This window comes from Neoarius graeffei, chromosome 6 (genome assembly GCF_027579695.1).
Source record: "Neoarius graeffei isolate fNeoGra1 chromosome 6, fNeoGra1.pri, whole genome shotgun sequence".
In the NCBI taxonomy this organism is placed as follows: Eukaryota; Metazoa; Chordata; class Actinopteri; order Siluriformes; family Ariidae; genus Neoarius; species Neoarius graeffei.
Genome location: NC_083574.1, coordinates 24,074,248 through 24,100,429, shown reverse-complemented (window position 1 = coordinate 24,100,429; position 26,182 = coordinate 24,074,248). Strand labels below are relative to the sequence as shown.

General features: G+C 41.9%; 1 protein-coding gene across 3 annotated transcripts; it reads right to left on the bottom strand.

The window, feature by feature from the left end:
* Nucleotides 1–1,487: 1,487 nt before the first annotated feature.
* aqp11 (aquaporin 11) lies at nucleotides 1,488–25,591 on the bottom strand. Of its 3 annotated transcripts, none has more exons than XM_060923468.1 (3): nucleotides 24,958–25,591; nucleotides 7,889–8,005; nucleotides 1,488–2,208 (listed from the first exon to the last, which is right to left on the bottom strand). In XM_060923468.1, exons 1-3 carry the CDS (start codon nucleotides 25,550–25,552, stop codon nucleotides 2,096–2,098), a joined length of 825 nt encoding a protein of 274 aa, XP_060779451.1. In that variant the 5' UTR covers nucleotides 25,553–25,591; the 3' UTR covers nucleotides 1,488–2,095. The 3 variants fall into 3 exon arrangements, 2 of the variants coding, with proteins under 2 accessions (XP_060779451.1, XP_060779450.1); XM_060923467.1 differs by lacking the exon at nucleotides 24,958–25,591 and adding an exon at nucleotides 14,095–21,494; XR_009654874.1 differs by lacking the exons at nucleotides 1,488–2,208; nucleotides 24,958–25,591 and adding an exon at nucleotides 14,095–21,494 and having other exon boundaries at nucleotides 7,920–8,005.
* Nucleotides 25,592–26,182: the final 591 nt, after the last annotated feature.

Here is a 26,182-nt window from a genome sequence, read left to right as displayed (position 1 = left end):
AGTAGATTTCTGAGGAGCTCAGAAAAAGTGTTGTTGATGCTCATCAGGCTGGAAAAGGTTACAAAACCATCTCTAAAGAGTTTGGACTCCAACAATCCACAGTCAGATAGATTGTGTACAAATGGAGGCAATTCAAGACCATTGTTACCCTCCCCAGGAATGGTCGACCAACAAAGATCACTCCAAGAGCAAGGCGTGTAATAGTCCGAGAGGTCACAAAGGACCCCAGGGTAACTTCTAAGCAACTGAAGGCCTCTCTCACATTGGCTAATGTTAATGTTCATGAGTCCACCATCAGGAGAACACTGAACAACAATGGTGTGCATGGCAGGGTTGCAAGGAGAAAGCCACTGCTCTCCAAAAAGAACATTGCTGCTCGTCTGCAGTTTGCTAAAGATCACGTGGACAAGCCAGACGGCTATTGGAAAAATGTTTTGTGGACGGATGAGACCAAAATAGAACTTTTTGGTTTAAATGAGAAGCATTATGTTTAGAGAAAGGAAAACACTGCATTCCAGCATAAGAACCTTATCCCATCTGTGAAACATGGTGGTGGTAGTATCATGGTTTGGGCCTGTTTTGCTGCATCTGGGCCAGGACGGCTTGCCATCATTGATGGAACAATGAATTCTGAATTATACCAGCGAATTCTAAAGGAAAATGTCAGGACATCTGTCCATGAACTGAATCTCAAGAGAAGGTGGGTCATGCAGCAAGACAACGACCCTAAGCACACAAGTCGTTCTACCAAAGAATGGTTAAAGAAGAATAAAGTTAATGTTTTGGAATGGCCAAGTCAAAGTCCTGACCTTAATCCAATGGAAATGTTGTGGAAGGACCTGAAGCGAGCAGTTCATGTGAGGAAACCCACCAACATCCCAGAGTTGAAGCTATTCTGCATGGAGGAATGGGCTAAAATTCCTCCAAGCCGGTGTGCAGGACTGATCAACAGTTACCGCAAACGTTTAGTTGCAGTTATTGCTGCACAAGGGGGTCACACCAGATACTGAAAGCAAAGGTTCACTTACTTTTGCCACTCACAGATATGTAATATTGGATCATTTTCCTCAATAAATAAATGACTAAGTATAATATTTTTGTCTCATTTGCTTAACTGGGTTCTCTTTATCTACTTTTAGGACTTGTGTGAAAATCTGATGATGTTTTAGGTCATATTTATGCAGAAATATAGGAAATTCTAAAGGGTTCACAAACTTTCAAGCACCACTATAATTAATAGCAGGACTACTTAAGGAACAATTCTGTGGAATAATGACTTGTTAGCTACAATAGCTCTGAATCTAAAGATGCAATTATTGTCTTAGTTGAAACACTGTCCAAATTAGATTTAAGATTTTAAATCTTAAGCGTAACCATTACATACTTCTGCTTTCAGGAATATTGCATTGCATTACAGAGACACAATTTTTAATGACATACTTGAAATCATGTCAACACTGGATTGGTGTGAAAAAAAAATCACTCCATTTGCATGTTTTGTGATATTTCACAGTATGTAGCTAACTTGCACAATTAATACTTCATTGCTATCAAAGAGGATGACGTTCAGCAGTTTATAAAAATGCAGCTGTGAAATTATTCGAATATTATTTAAATAGAGCCTTCAGTAGTTTATTAAAACAATGCAGAAATAACATTCTTTTCTCTGATGTCAGAAATGCTTTTAGGACTCCATCTGGATTGGTACAGATCTTAGAAATGTTCATGATGTAACTATTTCTGGTAACATCACACCCATATTTCCACCTATGATGTAAACTGAAGTTATGATAACTCACACTGAAGTCATGCAAAGTCTGGTCTCTTTGACCTGTTGAGTGTTGTTTATGCTAATAATTTCCAATTGTTTTTTCTGTATTGTCTAGATTCTTAAATAGCAGCGACTACATGGATTTAAAAAAAAAAAACGCACACGCGCACACACACACACACACACACACACACACACACACACAACATGAACAATCGATTTCAACCACCTTTCTGTGCTATAGTCCTAAAAATGAATATTTTAAAATATTAACCAGGATTTAAAGCTTTCTCATGACCCAAGGAACATAATTCACAGTTTTGTTCAGTTTTTCTTCTTCTTCTTGACAGCATGGAGGATCTTGTCCTTGTGAGTTGTGCTCTTTGTAGTAAAAGCCAGAATGACTTTACGAAACACCAGGCGAGAGCATGCCAGGCCTACACACACACACACACACACACAAGAAAAGGGAAAAAAAATTAAAAAAAAAACCAGACTTCTGCTTTCATGCAATGTAGCCCATAAGATACACTATTTTGCTCTCTAGAAGGTGTTGTGACTTGGACAGCAAAGCAGTATACATGTTGCTGTTGCCAATTTTACATTAGCTCAATTGAAATATGGATGTTTGTTAGTTTGGTGTGCTCCTCCAGCAGTTACGGTAGTTTGCTCATTTACTTGCATTATTAGGTATGAAAATTACGACAGCGTGTAGGTAAAAAAAAATTACAGAGCTGGGGAGGGGGGCAATATTTAAAAAAAACCCCTCAATTTCTCAAATTAAACTCAAATTTACAAGAAAAACATGGATATTCTCTGAGATTATAAAGTCATGAATTTGCAATAAATAAATAAAATTCTCTGGGATTATAGACGTAAATTTATGAGAAAAAAACTCGGAAAAGTAGTACCTAAAAATGACAGCGCTGGGAGAGGGGGATAATGTTCTGAGAAAAAACTCAGAATTTCCGAGATTAATGTCATATATTTACAACTTTTTCCTCTGAATATTACTCCTTCCTACAGCTCCATATTTTTTTTAATCTAGTAGAATATATTTACAAATTATTCAATCCACATTCATTGGATATGAGCAATCGCACACTCTGATTGGCTACTCTACTACTAGGCTATCAGCTCATATACTGTATGTCAGTAACGGCACTGAAAACATGACTTCGGAGCAGCCTCCAAACATGGCCGCTCCGGACTACAATCCCCAAAAGTCACAGCGCCCTCTATCACCTGACTTATAATTACATCACCTGTCTCCCATTCATCAGTATTTCATCAGTATTTCTTGCCTATATATACACTCAGCTCTCACAGACTGCCAGTCCGAAGTATCGTTTAGTGTTCTGTGCCTAACTTTACCAAGTCATTTGACTTCTGCCTGATTTCCTGTGTTTGACCAGTGTTTACGTTTAGTCTCGACTTCATCTTACCGTTTTCCCTACATTGCTCTGTTTGCCGTTCAACTGACCTTCGTCCATCCCTGTCAGAATGCAGGCGCTTATGGATGCAAGTGCAGGGGAGTATGGGGGCGTTGCAAACTGCAGTCTGAGCCAAAACGAAGAGCAGGAATCGTAGTCAGGGATGGGCGAAGGTCAGTCGAACGGCAAATAGAGCAACATAGGGAAAACGGTAAGACGAAGTCAAGACTAAACATAAACACTGGTCAAACAGAAAATCAGGCAGAAGTAAAACGGCTCAGTAAAGTTAGGCATGGAACACTAAACGATACTTCACACTGGCAGTCTGTGAGAGCTGAGTATATATAGGCGAGGTGATTACTGATGAATGGGAGACAGGTGATGTAATTATAAGTCAGGTGATAGAGGGTGCTGTGACTCTATTCAACTGGGGATTGTGGTCTAGAGCAGCCATGTTTGGAGGCTGCTCCCAACTCATGTTTTCAGTGCCATTACTGACAGAGTAGAGAAAAACAAAATGGCGGAGCATGTTGCTGAACCAACCAAGGATGAAATAAAAACTCTACTCGAAAACAAAGCCCCAAAAAATACAAAAAAGCAACAAAATACGGAAAAATGTATCTTTTTTATTTTTCAAGAATTATTATTATAGCCAAATCCAGACAGCCAAGAGAAACAGATCAGATCTCCACGTAGTTTGGCTGGACCTCGCAAATGCCTATGGCTCTGTTCCTCACCAGCTGGTCACCTTTGCGCTCAACTTCTTCCATGTTCCACCATGCATCCAGACCTTAGTGGAGAGGTTCACATCTGCTACACATCCAAGTCAATTTCAACTAGTTGGCACTGGCTGGAGAAGGGAATAGCAATGGGTTGTTCTATCTCTCCCATCTTATTTACAGCAGCATTTTTGAGATCATCCTAATTGGCAGACAGATGGTTCGAGGAGTCAGGTCTCAATTAGATCATAGACCCCCAGCTATAAAAAGCTACATGGATGATGTCACCACCCTCCTCCAGACAACTGCACGCACTGTCAGACTCCTAAAGAGGTTTGAGGAGCTGCTTGCATGGACCAGGATGAGAATAAAGCCAGCCAAGTCTATCTGGAAGGGAGTCAGGAATTATAACATGTGCTTCTCAGTTGATGGTGAGAAAATTCCACTTCTGGTGCATCAACCTGTCCAAAGCCTTGGAACGCTCTACACGGCTGACCTGTCTGACCATCATATGGCTGCCTCAGTAACATCCCAGCTTATAGATGGTCTGGCCAAGATTGACCAAAGCTGCCTTCCAGGGAAATTCAAGGTCTGGTGTTATCAGTTTACCCTGTATCAGCGTCTGATGTGGCCCCTGAAACTGTGTGATATCACTTTGACAACAGCCGTGAAAATGGACAGGAAGGCAAATAGCTTTATTCGGAAATGCCTTGGCCTTCCTCATGGTCTCTCCAATGTGGCACTGTTTGGGAGAAACATCCTGCAACTTCCACTGAAATCCAGTATTCAGGGCTATAAGCAGGAGAAGGTGAGGCCTGTGTTCGAACTAAGAGACTTGCCTGACCTGCTTGTGTGAAATACCAGAGTCCAGGTCCATACAGGGCGTAAGTGGATTGCAATGCAGACAGTGGACCAGGCTATCAGCCGGTTAAAACTCCAAGAGATTGTTGGGTTACCACAGTCAGGAAGGACAGGCCTTGGATGGAAAGCCACATCCAAAATATGGTCCAAGGCAACAGAAAGGAGAGACCTTGTGATCTCCGAAGTGCTGAAAATGGAGGAGTGCTACAAGATCAGAGCTGTGAATCAATACCAACAAGGTAGATGGACCACCTGGGAGGCCACTGTTAACAGGAACATCATGTGGAGGATGCCCCAAGCAAGGCTTAGCTTCCTCATCAGGACCACATATGACACCCTTCCAAGTCCCCAGAACTTACATCTGTGGTATGGATCAGAGGAGAACTGCCACCTATGCTCCTCCCAGAACCCAAGCCTGCAGCACATCCTTTCTGGGTGCAAGACAACACTAATACAGGTTCAGTACAGATGGCGTCATGATCTAGTTCTGTGCAAGCTTGCAGAAACCCTGGAAACACACAGACTGGAGGTAAATAAGGCCAGCCCAAAAACATCACAGCGACGGATCCAGTTTGTCACGCAAGGGAGGAGAGGGCAGAGCAGCAACCCAAAGGAGTGGTCTCTCCCGTCACCTGGAGGTGAGTGGAGCATGGCAACTGACCTCAACTGCCAGTTGAAGTTCCCCATCAAGATCACCACAACCTCCTTATGGCCTGATATCGTCTTCTGGTCTATTCCAACCAAAACAGTCATCATGGTCGAACTGTCTGTCCCATGGGAGGAGGGGATAGAGGCTGCCTTTGAGAGGAAAAAGGAGAGGTACACAGAGCTGGCAGCTGTGTGCTCACAAGCTGGGTGGAGGGCTCTCATCTACCCAGTTGAAATTGGTTGCAGAGGCTACACTGGGGTATCCACCCAGCGGCTCCTGAAGGCGCTTGGTATCACAGGCTCCAAGCAGAAGAAGGCACTCAAAGATCTGGCAGAAGAGGCGAAAAGAGGAAGTTACTGGCTGTGGCTCGGCAGAAAGGATAAAGTGTGGGGTAAACAGGGATCCTAGGGCCAGCTGAAGGGGGTGGCAGGGAGACGTCCCCACTGCTGCTCCACCACCCTGAGATGTTCCGGGATTAAAGGAACGAAACATCAGGGAAGGGTGGCTCCTGGCTGATGACCCTGCAGCTGGCCCAACGGCACCATCAGAGGTGCTTCAAACAGAAATGCCCAGCAGGTAGACCTACCTGTGCTGATAATTTAGCATTTTTCACAAATTGCTACTGTCATTTCACCGGTTTATTTATGTTCTAAGTGGAAATGATTTTGTTGGATGTTTTGTATAAAGTTTTTATTTATCAAATTTGTAAAGAATAAAAATAAAAATGCTCTGTTTCTCAAAATCCAGTGAATGTGGATATAATAAAACAGTTATTCCACTCAATCTCGCTGTACATGGCTTATAGCCAACTCAGCGCTACGTGCCTCGTCGGCTATCAGCTCATGTATGACCTGATTTCATGGAATAACTGTTAAATGTATGAGTAGAAAAAATTAGCAGGGTTGCTTCTAGGATTTTAGGGCTAAGTGGGTACCAGAGTTGAGGATATACTGTACATATAGTACGTGATGTGTTGTTCTTAAAAACTTCACGTGAATAATAAACAACCAGAAAGCAATTCTTTACTGCTAAATCCTCGGTGATTAAAATACCATGCTCGATACTGAATAATCAGTAGGTATAATTAATTTCCTATACCAACAGCTCTGACAGTAGTGTCAGCAAATCAGTTTATTCAATTAATTGATTAATATGCTCATTTTAATTCAATTAATTTTTATAGTAATGGCTTACACTGACTTAAATAGCAAGCAGACATTTTGAATGGATTTTAAAAACATGTTTTTAAAATCCATTTCCCATGAGAAGAGTCAATATAAAAAAATTTTTGAGCATTTTTGAAAGGAAACAACAGTCAGTGTTTTGTACCAGTCAGAGATAAAGATGTAACTTGAGGGCTGTCTACTTCTCTCTAGCATGACAAACCATTTAGGATTGATTTTAAGATTTCACTGTTTGTTTTTAAAGCTCTTAATTGGCTGGCCCCCCAGTACCTGACCAAGCTGCTACACATTCATGCCCCTGGAAGAACATTAAGATCAGCAAATCAGCTGCTACTGACTGTACCCAAATCTCGGCTAAAGACCAAAGAGCCTTTGGGGTGGCTGCTCCTAGGCTTTGGAACAGTTTGCCATGGCACTTCAGATTGGCTGACTCCATAGAGGTTTTTAAATCCTCTTTAAAAACACATCGCTTCTCTATGGCTTTTAATTGAGCTGGCACTTTTTGTATTTTATTTGTATATTTATTTCATATTTGTATTTTACTGCACTACACTTTGTTTTATGTATGTATTTTATGGTCTTTTTAAGTTCAGTATTTTATTACTTTTACCTTACGTCTATCTTATTTTTACTTTATTTTAGGTTCATTATTGTTCTACCAGTCTGTGCAGCACTTTGGTCAGCTTCGGTTGTTTTTAAAGTGCTTTACAGATAAAGTTTGAGTTGAGTTGAAGCTGCATTTTTTGTATTATTAATTATAACTATAGCTGCTATCACGTAATTATAACTGGAACTAATTTGTATTGGGGACATTTAGCAACATTAAATGAAAATGTAAATGGATAATGATGATTTTTTTATTTATTATGAATTATCGACAAATTGCTGTGATATAAGAGGAATTAACAATCCAGGATGTTCTCTTATAGGAAAACTATACGTTTTGGTGTGGGAACAGTGTGCAAAATCAGCTGATTTGTGAACTAGTTATCAGAATAGTAGTAACAAAGTTACATCAGTTGTCTTGCACAGATGGAGTAGTTGACTTTTTTTTGCACACCAAAGCTTAAAGGTTATGTGTCAAAACAGTACTGAAACACAGCCAATATTTCAGCAGCATGTCGACGTTTCAATAACTGTTGATATTTGACTGCATACAAGTCCACATTAATTATCCCTTTGCAAGTGAATTAAAATTTACAATAAGCTATTTTTGAGAATTAACAACAAAGATAATGTATATAATGAATCTATGCAGGAACATGTCTCACCTAAAACTGGTCCCAGCCAGTAGACGAGGCTGTTCTTGACAAATGTACTGCCTTTGCAGGTGAACTGTGCTGAGAAAGCCAGTGCAGGGTTAAACACAGCTCCTGTTGTACTGCCACCTGGAGAGAAACACAGGTCAGACTGAAATAATGAGGAACAGGAGGCTGCAGTGAGGACTGCGCATGTTCCCTCTACTCCATTGTTGCCAAAACAGACCTTCACCCCTACTGCTCACAGTTTTGCTCTCAGCACGGTCTTACATTCCTCTGTCAAGAGCATCACAGAGCTCTGATGTGCTCAAAATAAAAAAAATTGTAAGACATGACATACGCTGACGAACATACAAGTTGCTCACCATTCGAGTGGTTAAAATGGGAAATATGGACTGTTACGACCCAGCTCAAAGGGGTATTGAGAAGTAACATAAAACCAGATGGGAATGGTAATAAACAAAGGATTTTTATTAATTGAAAATTCAAATTGTTATAACAAAAGGAGGTGAGGTAAAAGGGAACAAAGGGCAAACAAGTGCTGTTTAAAAGAACAAATAAATATAACAAAAAGGGAACTCCAAACGGAGCCTATACTAGTCTTATCAAACAAAATGGGAAACAAAAAAACTCACTATCTAGTCAATAACAAAAAAACCACATAAAACAGCACCCCTAACTAGTGTGACTAACAGAAATCGTCTCAAGTGAATGCAATCAGTGCTAAAGCTAAACTAGTCCCTGCCCAGTCCCAAAACAATTATACCGACCTCCACACTCCTGAACGAGTTAACTACTGTAAACATGTACGAGTTTTCGAAATAACCATTCGAGCTTACAATCAATACAATTCATACAACAACAAAAAAAAACCGCCCGGAGACTGTGCCACTCCCAGTTTAAATAGCGGGGATGCTGAGAATCGTGTCGTCTGGTTGGCGGTACGTCGGGGCCGGTCAGCCAATCGCGGTCATACACATCCTGGTGCCTGTTCAGTCACTCCTCCCGCCTCCCACACTCGAGGCCAATCAGAGCCCAGCACCTCCATCCTATGAGAAGGAGCACAGCAAGAAAAACGCACACAAAGTCTCCACCAGGTCCACACGGTGGCAGCCGTAACACCCCTCCCCTTAAGTCAAAAGCTGAAGGGGTTTTGACCAACAATTTCCCTTTTTTTTTTACGCCCTCGACAACGCGTCTGCCAATACGTTGTCCAGCCACGTATGCTGAATTTCTATTTGGTATTCCTGCATAATGAGGGCCCACCGCATCAACCAATGATTCTGGCTGTACATACGGGCCAAGAATACAAGGGGATTGTGGTCCATGAAGACCAACACAGGCAAGGGACTGGAGCCGACATAAACCTCAAAATGTTGTAAAGCCATCAACAAAGCAAGGGTTTCTTTTTCAATGGTGGAATATGCCAGCTGGTGCTTCAAAAACTTCTGAGAGAAGTAACATAATGGATGATCGACCCCATCTGTGTCTGCTTGCAGCAGGCCCGCGCCAGCACCCACCCCACTAGCATCCACCTCTAGTTTAAACGGTCGCGAGAAATCAGGAGCAGCCAGCACCGGAGCATGGCTCAAGAGAGATTTCACACACTCAAAAACGTACTGGCACTCCGGAGTCCACACAAACTCCACTTTCGGACTGGTCAGACTGGTCAAAGGGTGGACGATGGTCGAGAAGTTCCGGCAGAAACTCCTGTAGTACCCTGCCATGCCCAGAAATCTACGAAGGGCTCTACGAGTGGAAGGAACCGGACACTCCATTATCACTGCAACCTTGGGCCTCACCTGACCCTGGCCTACCTCCCGCCCCAGGTATGTGACCGTGGCTTTCCCAAATTCACATTTGGCCAGATTCAGAGTCAGGTTTGCTGCAGCCAGTCGGGTGAACACCTGTTCTAGAGTTCGCATGTGCTCTTCCCAGGTAACCGAATACATGATTAGGTCGTCTAGGTACGCGTTGCAGCTGTCCACATCTGCCAGAACAATGTCAACTAACCTTTGGAAGGTAGCAGGAGCATTGCACATGCCGAATGCCATGACCGTATACTGTAGGAAACGGTCAGGCGTTGCGAAGGCAGATATCTCAGATGCACGAGCTGTCAGTGGCACCTGCCAATAACCCCTGAGCAAGTCTAACTTACTCACAAACTTAGCGGTGCCGAGGTTATCAATGCAGTCCTCCATCCGCGGTAAAGGATACGAATCTGGAACTGTGACAGCGTTCACTTTGTGAAAGTCCGTTATAAAACGTGGAGACCTGTCGGACTTGGCTTCTAAGAGCCAGGGAGAACTCCAGGGGCTTGAACTGGGTACGGCTAACCTGTTTTGTACCAAGTACGCTGTCTCTTTTCTCATCAACTCATGCTTCACCGGATTAATGCAGTAAGAATGCTGCCATATTGGCTTGGCATCTTTAACGTCAATATCATGCTCAAGGACTGTGGTTCGTGTGGGAACATCGCTAAAGAGACAGGGAAAACGGCCAATTAGCTCAGCCACATCCTGTTGCTGACCATCTGGCAGGTAGGTCAGGTGCTCGGGCAACGTTTTCAGCATTTCTGAATTCTTTTTTTATCTTTTTTCTTTATTTTATATTATTCTTTTAACAGGGACAATGCATATTAATAAAAACATTTACATGTAAATATGCAAGATTATAGCCAACGGCTAATTTGCATCTTTAGTCCCTGTGGCAGGTTGATCTTTGGAATAATAAAAATAATAATAATAATAAAAATAAGGTAAATAATGATAATAATAGTATCCAGGCATTAAAGTGCTTGAGTGCAACTTTTGATCAACAGGTCAATACAGTATACACAAACATATAAATAAGGTCAGGTAAAAATCCAGAATATAAACAATCATAAAGTACTTAAATGCTAAAGTCCAAGCATGTTAAAGTGCTATGCTTCAGTGCAAAAATGCTTTAGATGTTAAAAATGCAATATGCAATGTCAAAAACAAGCTGATGTTACATGCTTTGCCTTTGGCCTATTTCTTGCACCAAAGTAAATGTACAGATGTTAAAGCACTAATTAACATGTATTTGGATGTATATTGTGTGCATTACTTAAAGTATTTACTCATAAGATTTATGTATAAATAGTTTGATACCAGCAACATCCCCAAAGTACAGCCCAACAACAACCCCAAACACTGTAACAACCATATACACTACATAAAGAACACATACACTTCAACACAATCACACACTCTACTACAATCACTTACATTAGGTTATGATATGAGTGCAGATTTGGTTCTCCAGTAGCCATTTTTTTAAATGTATAGAAAAAGAAGCAAGGGTGGGTGGGTCTTATTTCATTTGGTATGGTGTTCCATGTATGAGATGCTCTGTATGAAAATACTGACTGCCCAAAGGCACTTTTTCTAAATGGGACTACACAGTCACCTCTAGACCCTGCTCTGGTTGTCCTATTTATATTCTTCTTTATAAAGTTATTCAATGGTGGTGGAGCTAAACCATTGAAAACCTTATATACTAGAATACAGTCTGAATATTTAATTATATTGTCCCAACTCAGAAGTTCATATTTCCTCAGGATAGCACAATGATGATAGGTGTTGGACCTTTTATCCAAGACTTTCAAAGACTGCTTGTATGCCCTCTCAATAGGCTTTAGTGTGGATTTACAGGCCATTGTCCAGCTTGTTATACAATATGTAATATGTGACAATATCATTGCATTCAGGAATAATTTAGATGAATCAACAGTTAAATTATTTCTAATAAATCTGAAGTTGGAAAGATTAAATTTTAATTTATTCATGATTCTTTTTACCTGATGTTTAAAATGCAACTGTGAATCTATTGTGATTCCAAGATATTTAAATTCTTGTACAACCACAAGTCTTGTTCCCTGCACAAATACATCTGGAGTTATATTAGCACTTGCTCTATTTGAAAAAAACATACATACAGTCTTTGAAACATTTAGTTGTAAATGAGAATTTTGCAACCAGCTTGATACATTAGACATAGCAGCAGATAGATGTTGTGCCGCTTGATGTTTTGTTTTTGCATGTACATACACAATTACATCATCTGCATACATTTGACAGAAAACATTTGGTGCACAGTTATTTGGAAGATCATTAATGTACAAACTAAATAACAATGGTCCCAAAACTGAACCTTGAGGAACACCAAATGAACTTTCTAGAAATGTGGATGTAGTGTTGTGTACTTTAACGCACTGTTTTCTCTGTGTGATGTATGACTTTATCCATTGCATTGAATTTAAAGAAAAATTAAAATGAGATAACTTGGTCATTAAAATGTCATGATTTACGGTATCAAATGCCTTCCGCAAATCAAGAAAAACAGCTCCTATGACCCCCCCTGTATCTAATTTTAATTTCATATTTTACAGAAGATAGCAAATAGCCGTCTCTGTAGAGTGATTTTTCCTAAAGCCAAATTGCATTTTATTTAAATTATATGGACTATTGTTTAAATACTTTAATAAGCTGTTCAGCCACTAATTTTTCAGCTATTTTAGAGACCACTGGAAGAATACTTATTGGTCTATAGTTACTTACTATTGCAGGGTCTCCAGATTTGAAAATCGGTGTAATGACTGCAGATTTCCAATGAGTAGGAAAAACACCTTCATTTATTGATTGATTAATAATACTAGTAATTGGTACAATGAACGGTGTTTTAAAAGTTTTAAGTAACATTGTGTCCATTTGATATGCATCTTTGGCTCTGGAATTCTTGAAACCACAAATAATTCTGTCAACCTCTGTTTGAGACACTTCCTTTAAATTAAAAACTGCAGTTGCAGTATTTACTACCATATGTGGTTGTGCTATATAATGGAATTTGAGTCAAGTTCTTTACAGAATCAATGAAATACGTATTTAAAGCTGTTGCAATCTCATGTGAGTCTTGAACTAGGCTATCATTTAGCTGCAGCTCCCGTATGTCTTTATGTGCAGCATTATGTCCTGTTAGTTTCTTTATATTTATCCAAATCTCCTTTGCATTGCCTTTCGCATTACTTATTGCATTTATGAAAAAAATTGCCTTTGCATTTCTAATTTCTTTAATAACTTTGTTTCTGAGAGAGGTGAATATTTGTCTATTATGTATCATTTTTGTCTTTAAAGCAATCTTAAGTGCATGATCTCGCTGTTTCATCAGAGACCATATTTCGCTATTTAACCATGGGAGATGATTACTTTTTCTTGGTCTCAGTTTCATCTTTTTCATGAAACCATTCATGGTTTGTTGAACAACAGTCATGAATGTGTTACAGTTGTCATCAACATGTTCATGAATAAGATGATCAGACCAATTTATTTGATTAATGGCATTTTCCAGGTTATTAATTTCACCCTTCGGTATCCTTAGCTGTTCTGTGTTTTTTCTACAGGCATTAGTAAACCTATTTTTAGACAGTTTTCTTGAGAAGAGTATAAGATTATGATCAGATAGACCTGTGACCATATTATATATTTTTTGTATTCTTTCTCCCTTGTTGCTAAAAACCAAATCTATGCATGTGTTTGATGAGCTACTTATTCTAGTGGAGTCCTTGATGAGTTGTGAGAGATCAAAACTCTCTATTAGTGACTGAAGTTGTTTCCTATTTTTCTTTTCATTCCAATTTACATTAAAGTCTCCAAGTAAAATAATCTCTTTCTTAAAATTACATTCTTTAAGAACAGCCTGTAATTGCTCATAGAAAATACTGGAGGCTGATGGAGGTCTATAAATCCCAATTAGGATAAAGGACATTTGTGGGGACAGTGTTATATTAACACCTAGACATTCCAGATCATTTATACATGACCAGTGAATCTGTTCACATTTTAAATGATCCTTGATATAGAACATCACCCCTCCTCCCCTACCCTCAGACCGATCTTTCCTAAAAATATTATAACCTGGTACATATAACCCACCCATGGGAGAGTTGGCATGAAGCCATGTTTCAGATATACATAAAAAGTCTAAGTTCGACTCAACAAGTAGATGTTGAACTTGATCACACTTTGATAAAATACTTCTAATATTCAGATGACCGCCAAGCAAGCCCTTTGGTTTAGCTTTTGGATCCCACATAACTCTGGCGTGGTTAAGAGTTTGAAAGAACTTATATTTGCGATGTTTACCAATGGCCTTATTAATTTGTTTTCGGTTTGTGATAGTCAAGGGCAAAAACTCACCCAACTTATTAACAGTCCCAGGTGATAATGTCTCTGATGTTACGTTGATGTATGATGAGGTTCGTGAGTCACTCGAGGCCACTTCCCGACTAGTCTCTCCAGCTTGACCCACATCATTACGCGGAGCTAGCCGCGCTCGCCGATTCAGGATAGTAGTTGTCAGGTCGATAAAACGAAGGTCCGCCAAAGCTGCTTGCGCTCCCGAAACCGCAGGTCCGCCGTGGAGCCCCAGTGCATCCCCACTCTCACACGTTGGACGAGTCGCTGCAGTCGCTGGTGGCAGAGAGGTTTCTGCAGCTATAATCGCTGGCGGCCCCAAAGACTGGGCCAACACCAGGCGAGATGGCCCCGCTGCTAGCCCACCTGGAATTGCTAATCCACTGCACACCTTCGACGCATCTCCACTAAAGGTACACGGGAGGCAGATTGTTGTTGTTTGCCTTGGGGTCTGAGCTTGCTGAATCAGCTGCAGGATGTTATCACGCTGATTTTGCTGTAAGATGTTTTCATACTTGGGCTGAGGGCCGGGATTTAACTCTATATCACCAGCTAACAATAGCATTAGTGACATTCGAACAAGATCCCGACATAAGTTTGCTGGTACAAACTTGTTCTCCTTTGTTGGGGGAGTTTTGGCTTGCCCGTTGTCCAAAACTTTTGTAAAAAGTAGCAGTTGACTATTCCAAACTGAACGATAGCCATCATGGTTATAGCCATCGGCACGAAAGCAGTGTCTTATAGATAGCAAAAGTAAAAATACGATAAAAACCCAACTTTGTAATATAGTAGGTCTAGTCGTGGTTATTTTCGGCGGTTTCAGCAGCAAGTCCGCAGCACCTGCCAAGCGGCGTGACCTGCTATCCGCCATCTTTTCCGCCATCTTGTGACTTTGGCTCCCCGAGTGCTCTGGTAGGAAGGGTGCCGCGCCTTTAACCCGTCATCGCCCTCAGGAGAGTTTGGAAACTCGGCCACAATCAGAGCAGAACCACCAGAAACGGTCTTTACTGGTGCCTCTGACTCCTCCCTGGTGTTGTACTGCTTTAGCATATTGATGTGACACACACGCCTTTTACGATGCCTCTCCGGGGTACCGATCACATAATCTGTGTCACTCAAGCGATCCAGCACTTCATAGGGGCCAGAGAATTTGGCAGTCAATGCGGAACCGGGTATAGGCAACAATGCCAAAACTTTATCACCCAATTGAAAATGACGGGAAACGGCTGAGCGATCATACTGCCGCTTCATCACGGCTTGGGCGCGCGAGAGAGACTCCTTCGCCAGGGAGTTGGCCCGGTGTAACCGCTCACAAAACTGACTCACATAATCTAACATATTTTTTCTGTGCGGATCCCCAGGAGCCGTAAACTGCTCATGCAAAGACTTAAGTGGACTACGGAGTGTGTGGCCAAAAACAAGCTCGGCTGGACTAAATCCTAGGGATTCTTGGACAGCCTCCCTAGCTGCAAATAGCACAAAGGGGACTCCCTCATCCCAGCTTTTGTCAGTCTCAATACAGTACTTTTGGAGCATGGATTTAAGCGTCTGGTGCCACCATTCCAGTGCTCCCTGCGACTCCAGATGGTAAGTGCTGGAGACGGCATGCTTCACCCGTAATGTTCTAAGCACCTCCCGAAATAACTTTGACTGGAAATTAGTCCCCTGATCGGACTGAATTACGAGTGGGAGACCAAAAGTGGAAAAGAATTTTGTTAGCGCCTTAACAACCGAGCTGGCCGTTATTTTCCACAATGGAATGACTTCAGGATAACAGGTGGCAGCACACATAAGGGTGAGTAAATATTGATTTCCTGATTTTGTTCGTGGCAGAGGTCCCACACAGTCTATTATGATCCACTCAAATGGCTCTCCCATAGCAGGGATGGGATGCAGTGGAGCTGGGGGAACAGCCTGATTTGGCTTACCCGCAATTTGACAGACATGACAACTCCGGCAATATCTAACCACATCAGTCTTCAGCCCTGGCCAGAAAAAGTGTTTTAAGATCAGATTGTTCGTTGTGGTTATGCCCAAATGCGCCGACCACTGGCTTTCATGAGCTACAGACAGAACGTGGGGACGATATGCAGAAGGTACCACAATCTGGTAAACATTGTTCCAATCAGAATCACCATCGGCGGAAGCACACCATTTACGCATCAACAGCTGGTTATCTAACACATAAGCTACATTTGTACCACTTGCTTTGGAGGCACTTATCACCTTCGAGAAACACGCTTTTAGCGTCAGATCGGCCCATTGTGCAGTGCACAGTCGTTCACGCATAACAGGGAGCGGTGAGCCCTCCAGCGCCGGCCTGACCGGGCTGGCCGAGCACACTCGCTCCAAGCCACCTCCAGCTGTAGGCAGAGTCGTTGACTGTCTCTTTTTCTTCATCATTTACCCCTGAAAGAGCCGACATGAGAACAGTGTCCGATAGACCCACTTCTACATCTTTAAGCGCTTGTGCACGTGTGACTGCACAAACGGGAAATAACTTGGTCTGAGATTGTGCATTACCATCTTCTGCACCCAGAGGGGAATCCAGCACTTCCAGTGCAGGGGTTACCTTGCCACCAGCTATGTCATTACCGATTAGAAACTCTACACCTTTAATCTGTAGTTCAATACATACCGCCACTGGAAAAACCCCGGTGACTAACTCAGATTTTATGTGCACCGGTTTGGGCACATAACCCATCTCAATGCCATGCAGCACAATTCCGTACCCACACGCCGATTCATTCGAGAAAGGTAAAACAGAGGCTAAAATAACGGATTGGGAACCACCGGTATCCCACAGGATGTGCACCGGCCGCTGGTCCGCCGGCTCCCCACTTAGTGATACTGAGCCTTCGAACATAAATGGCTTGAAACAACCATCAACAACCTCATCATCGGGGTGTCGTGGCTCAGGTGGATAAGGCGCCATACCATAAATCCGGGGCCCTGGGTTCGATTCCGACCCAAGGTCATGTCCCGATCCCTCCCTGTCTCTCTCCTGCTCATTTCCTGTCTCTACACTGTCCTATCCAATAAAGGTGGAAAAAGCCCAAAAAAAATATTTAAAAAAAAACCTCATTGTCAACGTCATCCCCCCTCACTTCTCATTTAATTAACCTCACACCCTTCGGTTGCGACACACTCTGGGGACCCTGCTGTTGTTCTTTTCTCTTTAGTGCTACACAATTAGCAATAACGTGCCCCGGCTCACGACAGTAAAAACACTCTCTGTCTTCTTTTTTCGGACCCATCACCTTAGGTCCCCTGGTCGGCCGAGTTAATGCAGAACGAGACAGACTCACAGGCTCTGAGGGATAAACTGTTTTGTGCGTTAACACGTACTCATCGGCTAAAACGGCCACGAAGACAAGGTCACGATTTCACGCCGAAGACAAGGTCACGATTCTCATTCTTTTTGCTCATTTAAATATGTTACGATGCGTCCAGGTAGACAATTCTTAAATTCCTCTAACAGAATCAACTCCCTCAAGGAATTAAAATCACCAGCCTTGCAAGTAGCGGTCCACTTATCAAAGAATGTGCTTTTGTCACGTGCAAACTCTACGAATATCTGATTTGCGGCTTTCTGATAGTTTCTAAATTTTTGTCTGTAAGCTTCCTTGACCAGTTCATACGCTCGTAAGATTGCAGATTTGACCGAATCGTATTTTAGGCTCTCCTCTACGGGGAGCGCTGATACAACCTCCTGGGCTTTGCCGTGAATTTTACACTGCAGCAGTAGTGGCCAAACATCACATGGCCACTGCAGAGCCGAGGCGATGCACTAAAATACGTGTCCACTTCAGTCTCTCGAAATGTAAGCACTAAAGCAATATGCTTGCTTATGTCAAATTGTGCGGCAGGTGGAGGGATGGAGGGAGGTGACGTACCTGTAGCGCTGGCAGGTTCGCTCAGCACGTGAGCCTCGAGCTCCAGCTGACGCAGCCGTACGGTTTTGTCAGCCTCAATTTCCAGCTTTTTTATTTCGAGCTGGTATTGGAGCTGTGCTTGCCTTCCTCTTTCCCTCTCCTGGGCCTCCAGCTGGAGATGAGCAATGCGCACTCTCACCCTTGCCTCGTCTACTGGACCCAGTGCTGCCCGACGAAAGAGTGTCGTACCGGGGCAGGGTGAACGGCATCTTCAGCCGCCCACCTGACGCAGTCTCCCCTCCTCCAGCAGCCACAGCACCCGGAGGACCAGCCTCGGCTTTCAGGCTGCCCTCGCCTTCACTAAGGGTGCCATCCTCAGACAAAGCACTCCCGACCGGCGCTGTTGCCACCAATACTCCAATCTCCTAGCCTGGCTAACGCGACTTCAAAGCTCTCCGAGCATTTGGTCTGGCCAAGCTATTAAGCCAAACTGTTTCCCAGAGCCCGTGGTTGACCCGCCTCCCTGAAATGCCTCAGTTTGCTACTGGTTGAAGCCAGAAAAGGCTGTGACGAAGCTTAAACCAATCACATCATTCTTTCCTCTGACGTATGCGATGCGACGGGGCTAACTGGTAGATTAAACTCTTACCGAAGCCGGTCGGGAGCAAGGCGAAAACGTCCTTCCTTTCAATAAATACCTCCAGGGCTGCTCTTTGCTCCGTTTTCAATGAGAACATCCCGTTGAATGCTTTCAATACAGCATCTACCGCTGTGTTAAAGGCTTGCCGCTGCTCCATGTTCGTGATGTGAATGAAGCGCTTCCGGCATAGATTCTGTAAACAATCTATGGCTTCCGGTCGCAGTTCTACTACGTCACTGCCTTGAACACGCCTCTACCCAGGGCCGTTGGAGATGCTCAAAGTTGATTGGTTCCCGATTTTTCGGGAGCTTGGAAATGCTGTAGATAGCCTGCCTGGCCAGACTAAGCTCGGAACAGGCCTTCGTGTTGCGTCACGCTTAGGATGGGCGGGCCCAGGCTACCAATCTCCTCCAATTTACCCACTACTAGAGCCTTAAGCTCCTTTTTTACTAACTGCCTCGAATACGAGAACCCGAAGTGGAGCGCAATCTGCGCCAAATCACTTTTTCTACAATTCTCAATCTGACAGAGCGTTGGGTTAGTCACAAAAGCTTCTAAATCAAAGCTCGCCATTTTTTTTCAAGCACAAAACAATTCGATGTTTCAAATAATAAACTCCTTTGTTGCTCGGGTTTTAAAGGTATCCTGGACGAGCCCCCATTTATGTTACGACCCACCTCAAAGGGGTATTGAGAAGTAACATAAAACCAGATGGGAATGGTAATAAACAAAGGATTTTTATTAATTGAAAATTCAAATTGTTATAACAAAAGGAGGTGAGGTAACAGGGAACAAAGGGCAAACGAGTGCTGTTTAAAAGAACAAATAAATATAACAAAAAGGGAACTCCAAACGGAGCCTATACTAGTCTTATCAAACAAAATGGGAAACAAAAAACCTCACTATCTAATTCAGCAGTCAATAACAAAAAAAACACATAAAACAGCACCCCTAACTAGTGTGACTAACAGAAATCGTTTCAAGTGAATGCAATCAGTGCTAAAGCTAAACTAGTCCCTGCCCAGTCCCAAAACAATTATACCAACCTCCACACTCCTGAACGAGTTAACCACTGTTAACATGTACGAGTTTTCGAAATAACCATGCGAGCTTACAATCAATACAATTCATACAACAAAAAAAAACCCGCCCGGAGACTGTGCCACTCCCAGTTTAAATAGCGGGGATGCTGAGAATCGTGTCGTCTGGTTGGCAGTACATCGGGGCCAGTCAGCCAATCGCGGTCATACACATCCTGGTGTCGGTTCAGTCACTCCTCCCGCCTCCCACACTCGAGGCCAATCAGAGCCCAGCACCTCCATCCTATGAGAAGGAGCACAGCAAGAAAAACGCACACAAAGGCTCCACCAGGTCCACACGGTGGCAGCCGTAACAGGGACACAGAGCTCAAGCTAGTTAAAGATTGAGGCGAATGCTGTATTTGATTAAAGGTCATAACTTGCAGTTGCTGACCGCCGACTAAGAAAAACCAAATTGTAAAACACCCAGCTTGGAAATCCTACTCCTGAACTCAGGAAGTGATGTAAAATCAACATGGCTGCTCACGTCAGCAGTAAACAAAGTAGCAATTCTTACCATTAAATGCTGTATGTACTAGTATTTGTTTTATTAAGGAACATACTAGCTTGTTAAATGTATAACTTGGACGAAACAGTTTGATTATTTTGAAAAGGTAAATATCCATCGCTCTTCTCAGTTTTCTGGCAAGCTTGCTGCTCACAAAAGACAATCATGTTTGTTTTTTTCTCACTTTGAACTGAATGTTTGAAGTTTATCTTTTTGGCCATAATTCTCAAAGGTATGTTTGGCACAAAAACAAAAAAACAAGAAATCATCACTATATCCATGAACACTATATCCATGGTGAAGCATGGTGGTGGCAGCATCACACTTTCAGGCAGCTTTTCTTTAGCCGAACCTGGCTGAGAATCATGAATAGCTCCAAATACCAGTCAATTCTGATGCTAAACCTTCAGGCACCTGCTAGAAAGCTGAAGATGAAAAGGAATTTCATCTTTCAGCACAACAATTACCCAAAACATACTTGCAAATCAACAAAGGAATGGCTTCACCAAAAAAGGTCAGTATTTTGGAAAGGCCTAGCCAAAGCCCTGACCTGAACTGAAAATCTGCAACAGTTTGGTGGTCAGTGTGATCCCCACCTAAGTGCTATAATAAAATCAAAAGGTATTTTAATAAAGCATTATAACAAGGTGTGCAGCACAGTGGTGTAGTGGTTAGCGCTGTCGCCTCGCAGCAAGAAGGTCCGGGTTTGAGCCCCGTGGCCGGTGAGGGCCTTTCTGTGCGGAGTTTGCATGCTCTCCCCGTGTCCGCATGGGTTTTCTCCGGGTGCTCCGGTTTCCCCCACAGTCCAAAGACATGCAGGTTAGGTTAACTGGTGACTCTAAATTGACCATAGGTGTGAATGGTTGTCTGTGTCTATGTGTCAGCCCTGTGATGACCTGGCGACTTGTCCAGGGTGTACCCCCGCATTTCGCCCGTAGTCAGCTGGGACAGTCAAGTTTATTTGTATAGCGCTTTTAACAATAAACATTGTCGCAAAGCAGACATTGTCGCAAAGCAATGGATAGGCTCCAGCTTGCCTGCGACCCTGTAGAACAGGATAAAGCGGCTAGAGATAATGAGATGAGATTATAACAAGGTACAGTACTAATACAAAGAGCTTCTTGTTTTAACAAGACACTGAATCAAAAAAGCATATGCATACAGGTATATATTATATGGACACAAGTGTTTTACTGGGAAATACGCTACTCGTGTTTTTCATACAAGCTCCATGCAGGACATGAAGAACCAAAACTGTGACATAAATCTCTACATATCACTCATGAGGATATCGATGAATTGTTTTGATAAATTTTAGGACTTTTTGTTTGGGAATGTGTCTATATAATAAAACGAAAATCACACATTGGCTTGAAAATATGAAGTTTATCTTCTCATGTTGAAAAACTCGCATTTTTCATACGAAATACATTGCGGATCTGAGTGACATATTTAAGTAACACTGGCTGGCATTGAGTGGTATATCAGATATATTTCATTCAGCTAGCACGATATTGAACAAGTTGAACAAGTTCAATATCATGCCAGCTGAATGGAATATATCAGAATCAAGTTTATTGCCAAGTACGTTCTCACATACAAGGAATTTGTTTTGGTGGATTGGTGCTTGAACAGTTAAAATAGAAGAATTTAGCAAAGACAAAAAGCATACCTGTCAACCCTCCCGTTTTCCCCGGGAAATCCCTTATTTTGACTTATTTCCCGCTGTCTTCCCGTTTTTTTATTTTCCCGAAAATATCCCGTATTTTCACATTATATAAAAGTCGGTAGGTCCAGAATTCATGACGCGCCGCTGACAGGAGTTTACAGCAGGAAGTCGGGCCATGAATTCACGTCCCCGCCCTCTCCAGTACAGCAGGTGGCAGTCTAGTAATTACACATTGATTTTAATTGCATGTCTGTGAAGAAGACTGTCAGAACCATAGCGCTAGTCTGACCCATAGATTTACATAGAAGACTAGATTCCTCACCGCGTATTCCAGAACGTCCGCACAGGGCGGCCATCTTACCACAGACAAGGGGTATGAACATAGACATCCTATGGGTATGAAGACTTACGCAAGCACAGCCCAGCACTCACATTATGATTTACAGGAAATCAAAGTAGCCTACTGACTTTGATGACAAGCTGATGTGTGTGTCTGTTTTAATTGTAGATGTTTATATCAGTATGTTTAGTTTTATTTTAACTGCACATTGGAGCCTAGTCAAATGAAATTTCAGTCTTCTGTGCTAACATATATTGACTTTGACATGATAATCAGCTTTGAATGTTCTTTTTGTAAATGTAAAGATATCTTTTTATCCTTGAAAGTATAACCACATGTGATTAATTAAGTGCTTTTTTTTTGTCACAAACTACCGTGAGTCGCTGTCACTGTTTTATACTATTACTTACTCGGGCAGTGCATTTGTTATTATGCTATGATGTGAGTTTACATTTGTTATTATGCTATGATGTGAGTTTACATTTGTTATTATGCTATGATGTGAGTTTACATTTGTTATTATGCGATGATGTGAGTTTACATTTGTTATTATGCTATGATGTGAGTTTGCATTTGTTATTATGCTATGATGTGAGTTTACATTTGTTATTATGCTATGATGTGAGTTTACATTTGTTATTATGCTATGATGTGAGTGCATTAGGTTTTTGAGGTGGATGAAGTATTTCTGAAGTTTCAGAAGTGAGTAAGCTGTTTATTTAACTTTAGCTTCCCCTACGGCCCTATCACATGTAAAAATATTTTCACTAAAAATTGGAAATAAATTGTATGATTATTTGTCCTAAGGCCGCAGTTATCCATAAGTATGCAGTGTTAGGTTTCTCACAGCATAGGAATTTCAGCATGCATCCTGTCTTACAGTCTGTAGTATACTGAAATATTTTTGCCAAGCTATGCATATTTTTTTAAAACATAAAATGATTATTCATCATTAATATCATAAATACATACTTCCATTTGTTTGTTTTATATAACAAACCAAACTGTTTGAATATCGATTGAAATTTGAGGAAGTTACGGTCATCTGAAAAGTACATATCGCTACCAACACAATGTAATGGGTAAGCCAGCTGTCTGAGGTAAGATGGCCGCCATGTGCGGACGTTCGACTTCGTTGACGGGCAACGGGGACGAGGCATCTAGTCTTCTATGTAAATCTATGGTCTGACCAAGGTTACTGCTCGGAACTTCTCACAAAACTAAAAGATGGTCGTAATTCTTTCCTCAGGGAGCGAGTTTCAGTAGACGGTGAGACTAGAGACATGAATAAAGAAAGGAGCGAGGCAAAACCAAAAAAGGTGTATTGCCGCTACTTGCCCAAATGGCAGGACGAATTTAATTTTGTGAAGAAAAGTCAGTCTGATTACCGACTTTCCGAAATTTTCCCTTATTTTGAGTTAAAATCTGGGAAATATCCCTTTTTTTCAAACCTCAAAGTTGACAGGTATGCAAAAAGTAGCTATATACAGAGCATAAGAAATAGAAGAATCTGACATATACAAATTTGAAAAGTGGACATATTTAAGGGAGTGGTGAATGTACATGAGTTGTTGAAGTCCAAGCTGTACAGTATGTCCGGAATGTGCAAAAATAGGTCACATGATGAAGATGGAGAAGAGACATGATAAGAGTGCATGAGAGGAAAAGAATGTGTGTCACAGGCTAAGTCAATAACCAAGCTGTACAGTGTGAGCTGGAATGTGCAACAAAGGTTCACAGAATGGAGATGTGAACCTTTGACCTGTGATAACATGACCTTGAAATGTTCCAAATTGCAGTTTAGAGACAAAGTACATTAATGTTACAGATTGAAGTGTGAGGTTAGAGTCATATAATATAAAGAACATTACACGGTTGCCCAAAGATATGAAGTTTATCTTTGAGTGGTATATACATTCACCACTTGAAGATAAACTTCATATCTTCATGTAACCATGTAATATCCTATATGTATGTTTTCATTACCATATTATACCACAGTGCTGGTGAATTCTCCAATCTGATGGTGTTAATTAATTTTCGGAAACAGCATGGCTCTGATAGCAATTCCATAAATGTCTTTTTACCATGGTTATTTATAATTTATGGAAGGATTTTCAGGTATCAGCACTTTGTGGATTGTTTTTTGTGTCTTATTAACTTCTTGCGGATGTTCCACAATATTAAATGTAACAATAACCAGATAAGCATGACGTGTTGTTCTTTAATGAATAATACTTGCAGTCATTGGTTGTAGTTGCTGTAGTTTAAGTGGAATTCTGGAACATGCTTTTATAAGAAAATAATAGATCACAGTGATTATTTTCCTATAACAGCACAGCCTGTCAGATTTTATTCTGTACTTATTCAAAACATTGTACTCACTCGTTATTAAAATTTAGGCTACAGTCTAGTCCATATGTAAGTGCTTATTGATTATTTCCCCTCTCTGGTTTTGTGATCAGCAAGCACTAAAGCTTTTTACGTTCCCTACTGATATTAACCACATGAAGGCTTACTGAGCAAGAACTTACTGTCCATAGAAAAAATGTGACTAAAACGTTTTGCTTTGACCCACCTTAATAACATGGTGCATAACATGTGAGTTGGACACAGACATACAGAGTGTACCGTATATACTGCAATGCATTTTGGGATTTCGTTAATGTGCTGGTATTCTGTACTGTGCTTTCAGACTTGATCCACGTCTACTCGAATGAGAACTTTGAGCTCAGGGCACTAGAGAAGGACACACCTGCATACACCACTGTAGTGATCACCGCGGCTACCGCGTGCACTCTGTACTGTTCTTCCACACCGCTCGTGCACGTCACCGCTGCGTGCACAACAAAGGCGCACGCGAGCTCCACGGCCACGGCTTCCAGCAGAGGCACGTCCGCGATCGGACTCGTGCACACGAAGCCTGATCGTTCATGGCGCACGTGCAGGTCCGAGAATCCAAAAGCCCACACGCGGCGCATGACCAAACCCGCCGCCACAGCCGCAGCAAACTGACAGGCGGTCCTCCGCAATGCACATGCGCCGCCCAGAGAGTCGCACCAGTAGCGCTCGAGCGTCGCAGTGGGGTTACCCGTAGCGACGCGGAATGTCCGCATGTGCATCACAGTAATAAAATAGGTGAAGCTCAGGGCGATTTCAGGTGCCTCTTCCGACAGCAACTTTAACTCATGAGCGCATGCGCATAGCTGAATTGTAGAAATGATCTCCGCCACGTAGATTCCGTAATCTGTCCTCTTTCCGGAGAGCAGTTTCGGTGTCACTCTCCTCGCAATCTCGCAAATAAATACTATCCCCACTAGCATGCACAGAGACACCAGTACAACGGCCATTTCCGTCACATCAGTGCTGTCCCTCTCATTTCATTTTCAGACCGGTTCTGTAACTTTACCGTTACGCCTTTCAGTTTGAAGATAGCCCCACCCACTTTTCTGGTGTTGCCAGGTTACACTGAAGTAACTTTTAAAATTCATCCTAAATGTAGATTGTTATTGTTGTTGTTGTATTAGTAGGCCTATACAATTTTAAATATTTTTTCTTATTATTCATTATGACTTTTCTAAACAGTAGGTGCTTCAAGGTAAATTCATTTTTTATCCAAGACAGTTTTGGTAGAAACTTAAATCAGTAAAGATATTATTCTACATTATAACGTAAACTTTGTATAATTTTTAAAGTTTATGTTCAAAATCAATATTCAAGGTGTTTTTCAATTTTTTATTTTTTATTTTTTGCTTTTAGCACTGATTTTTTTTTTTCATCAACAATTTCACCTATTTCCTGAAATTGCTGATGGAGATAAATACCCATTGTGGCAGCGGGGGCGTGGTCAAGCGTCGGTCAGTGAATGGAGGGCGGAGTCACTGCACCTGATGTAAGTTAACCTGTGTTTGTGTTGTGTGTCTTTCCCAGTGACAAGCGGAAAAAATGGTGACGGTGTGAGTGATACTTTGTAAGGAGTT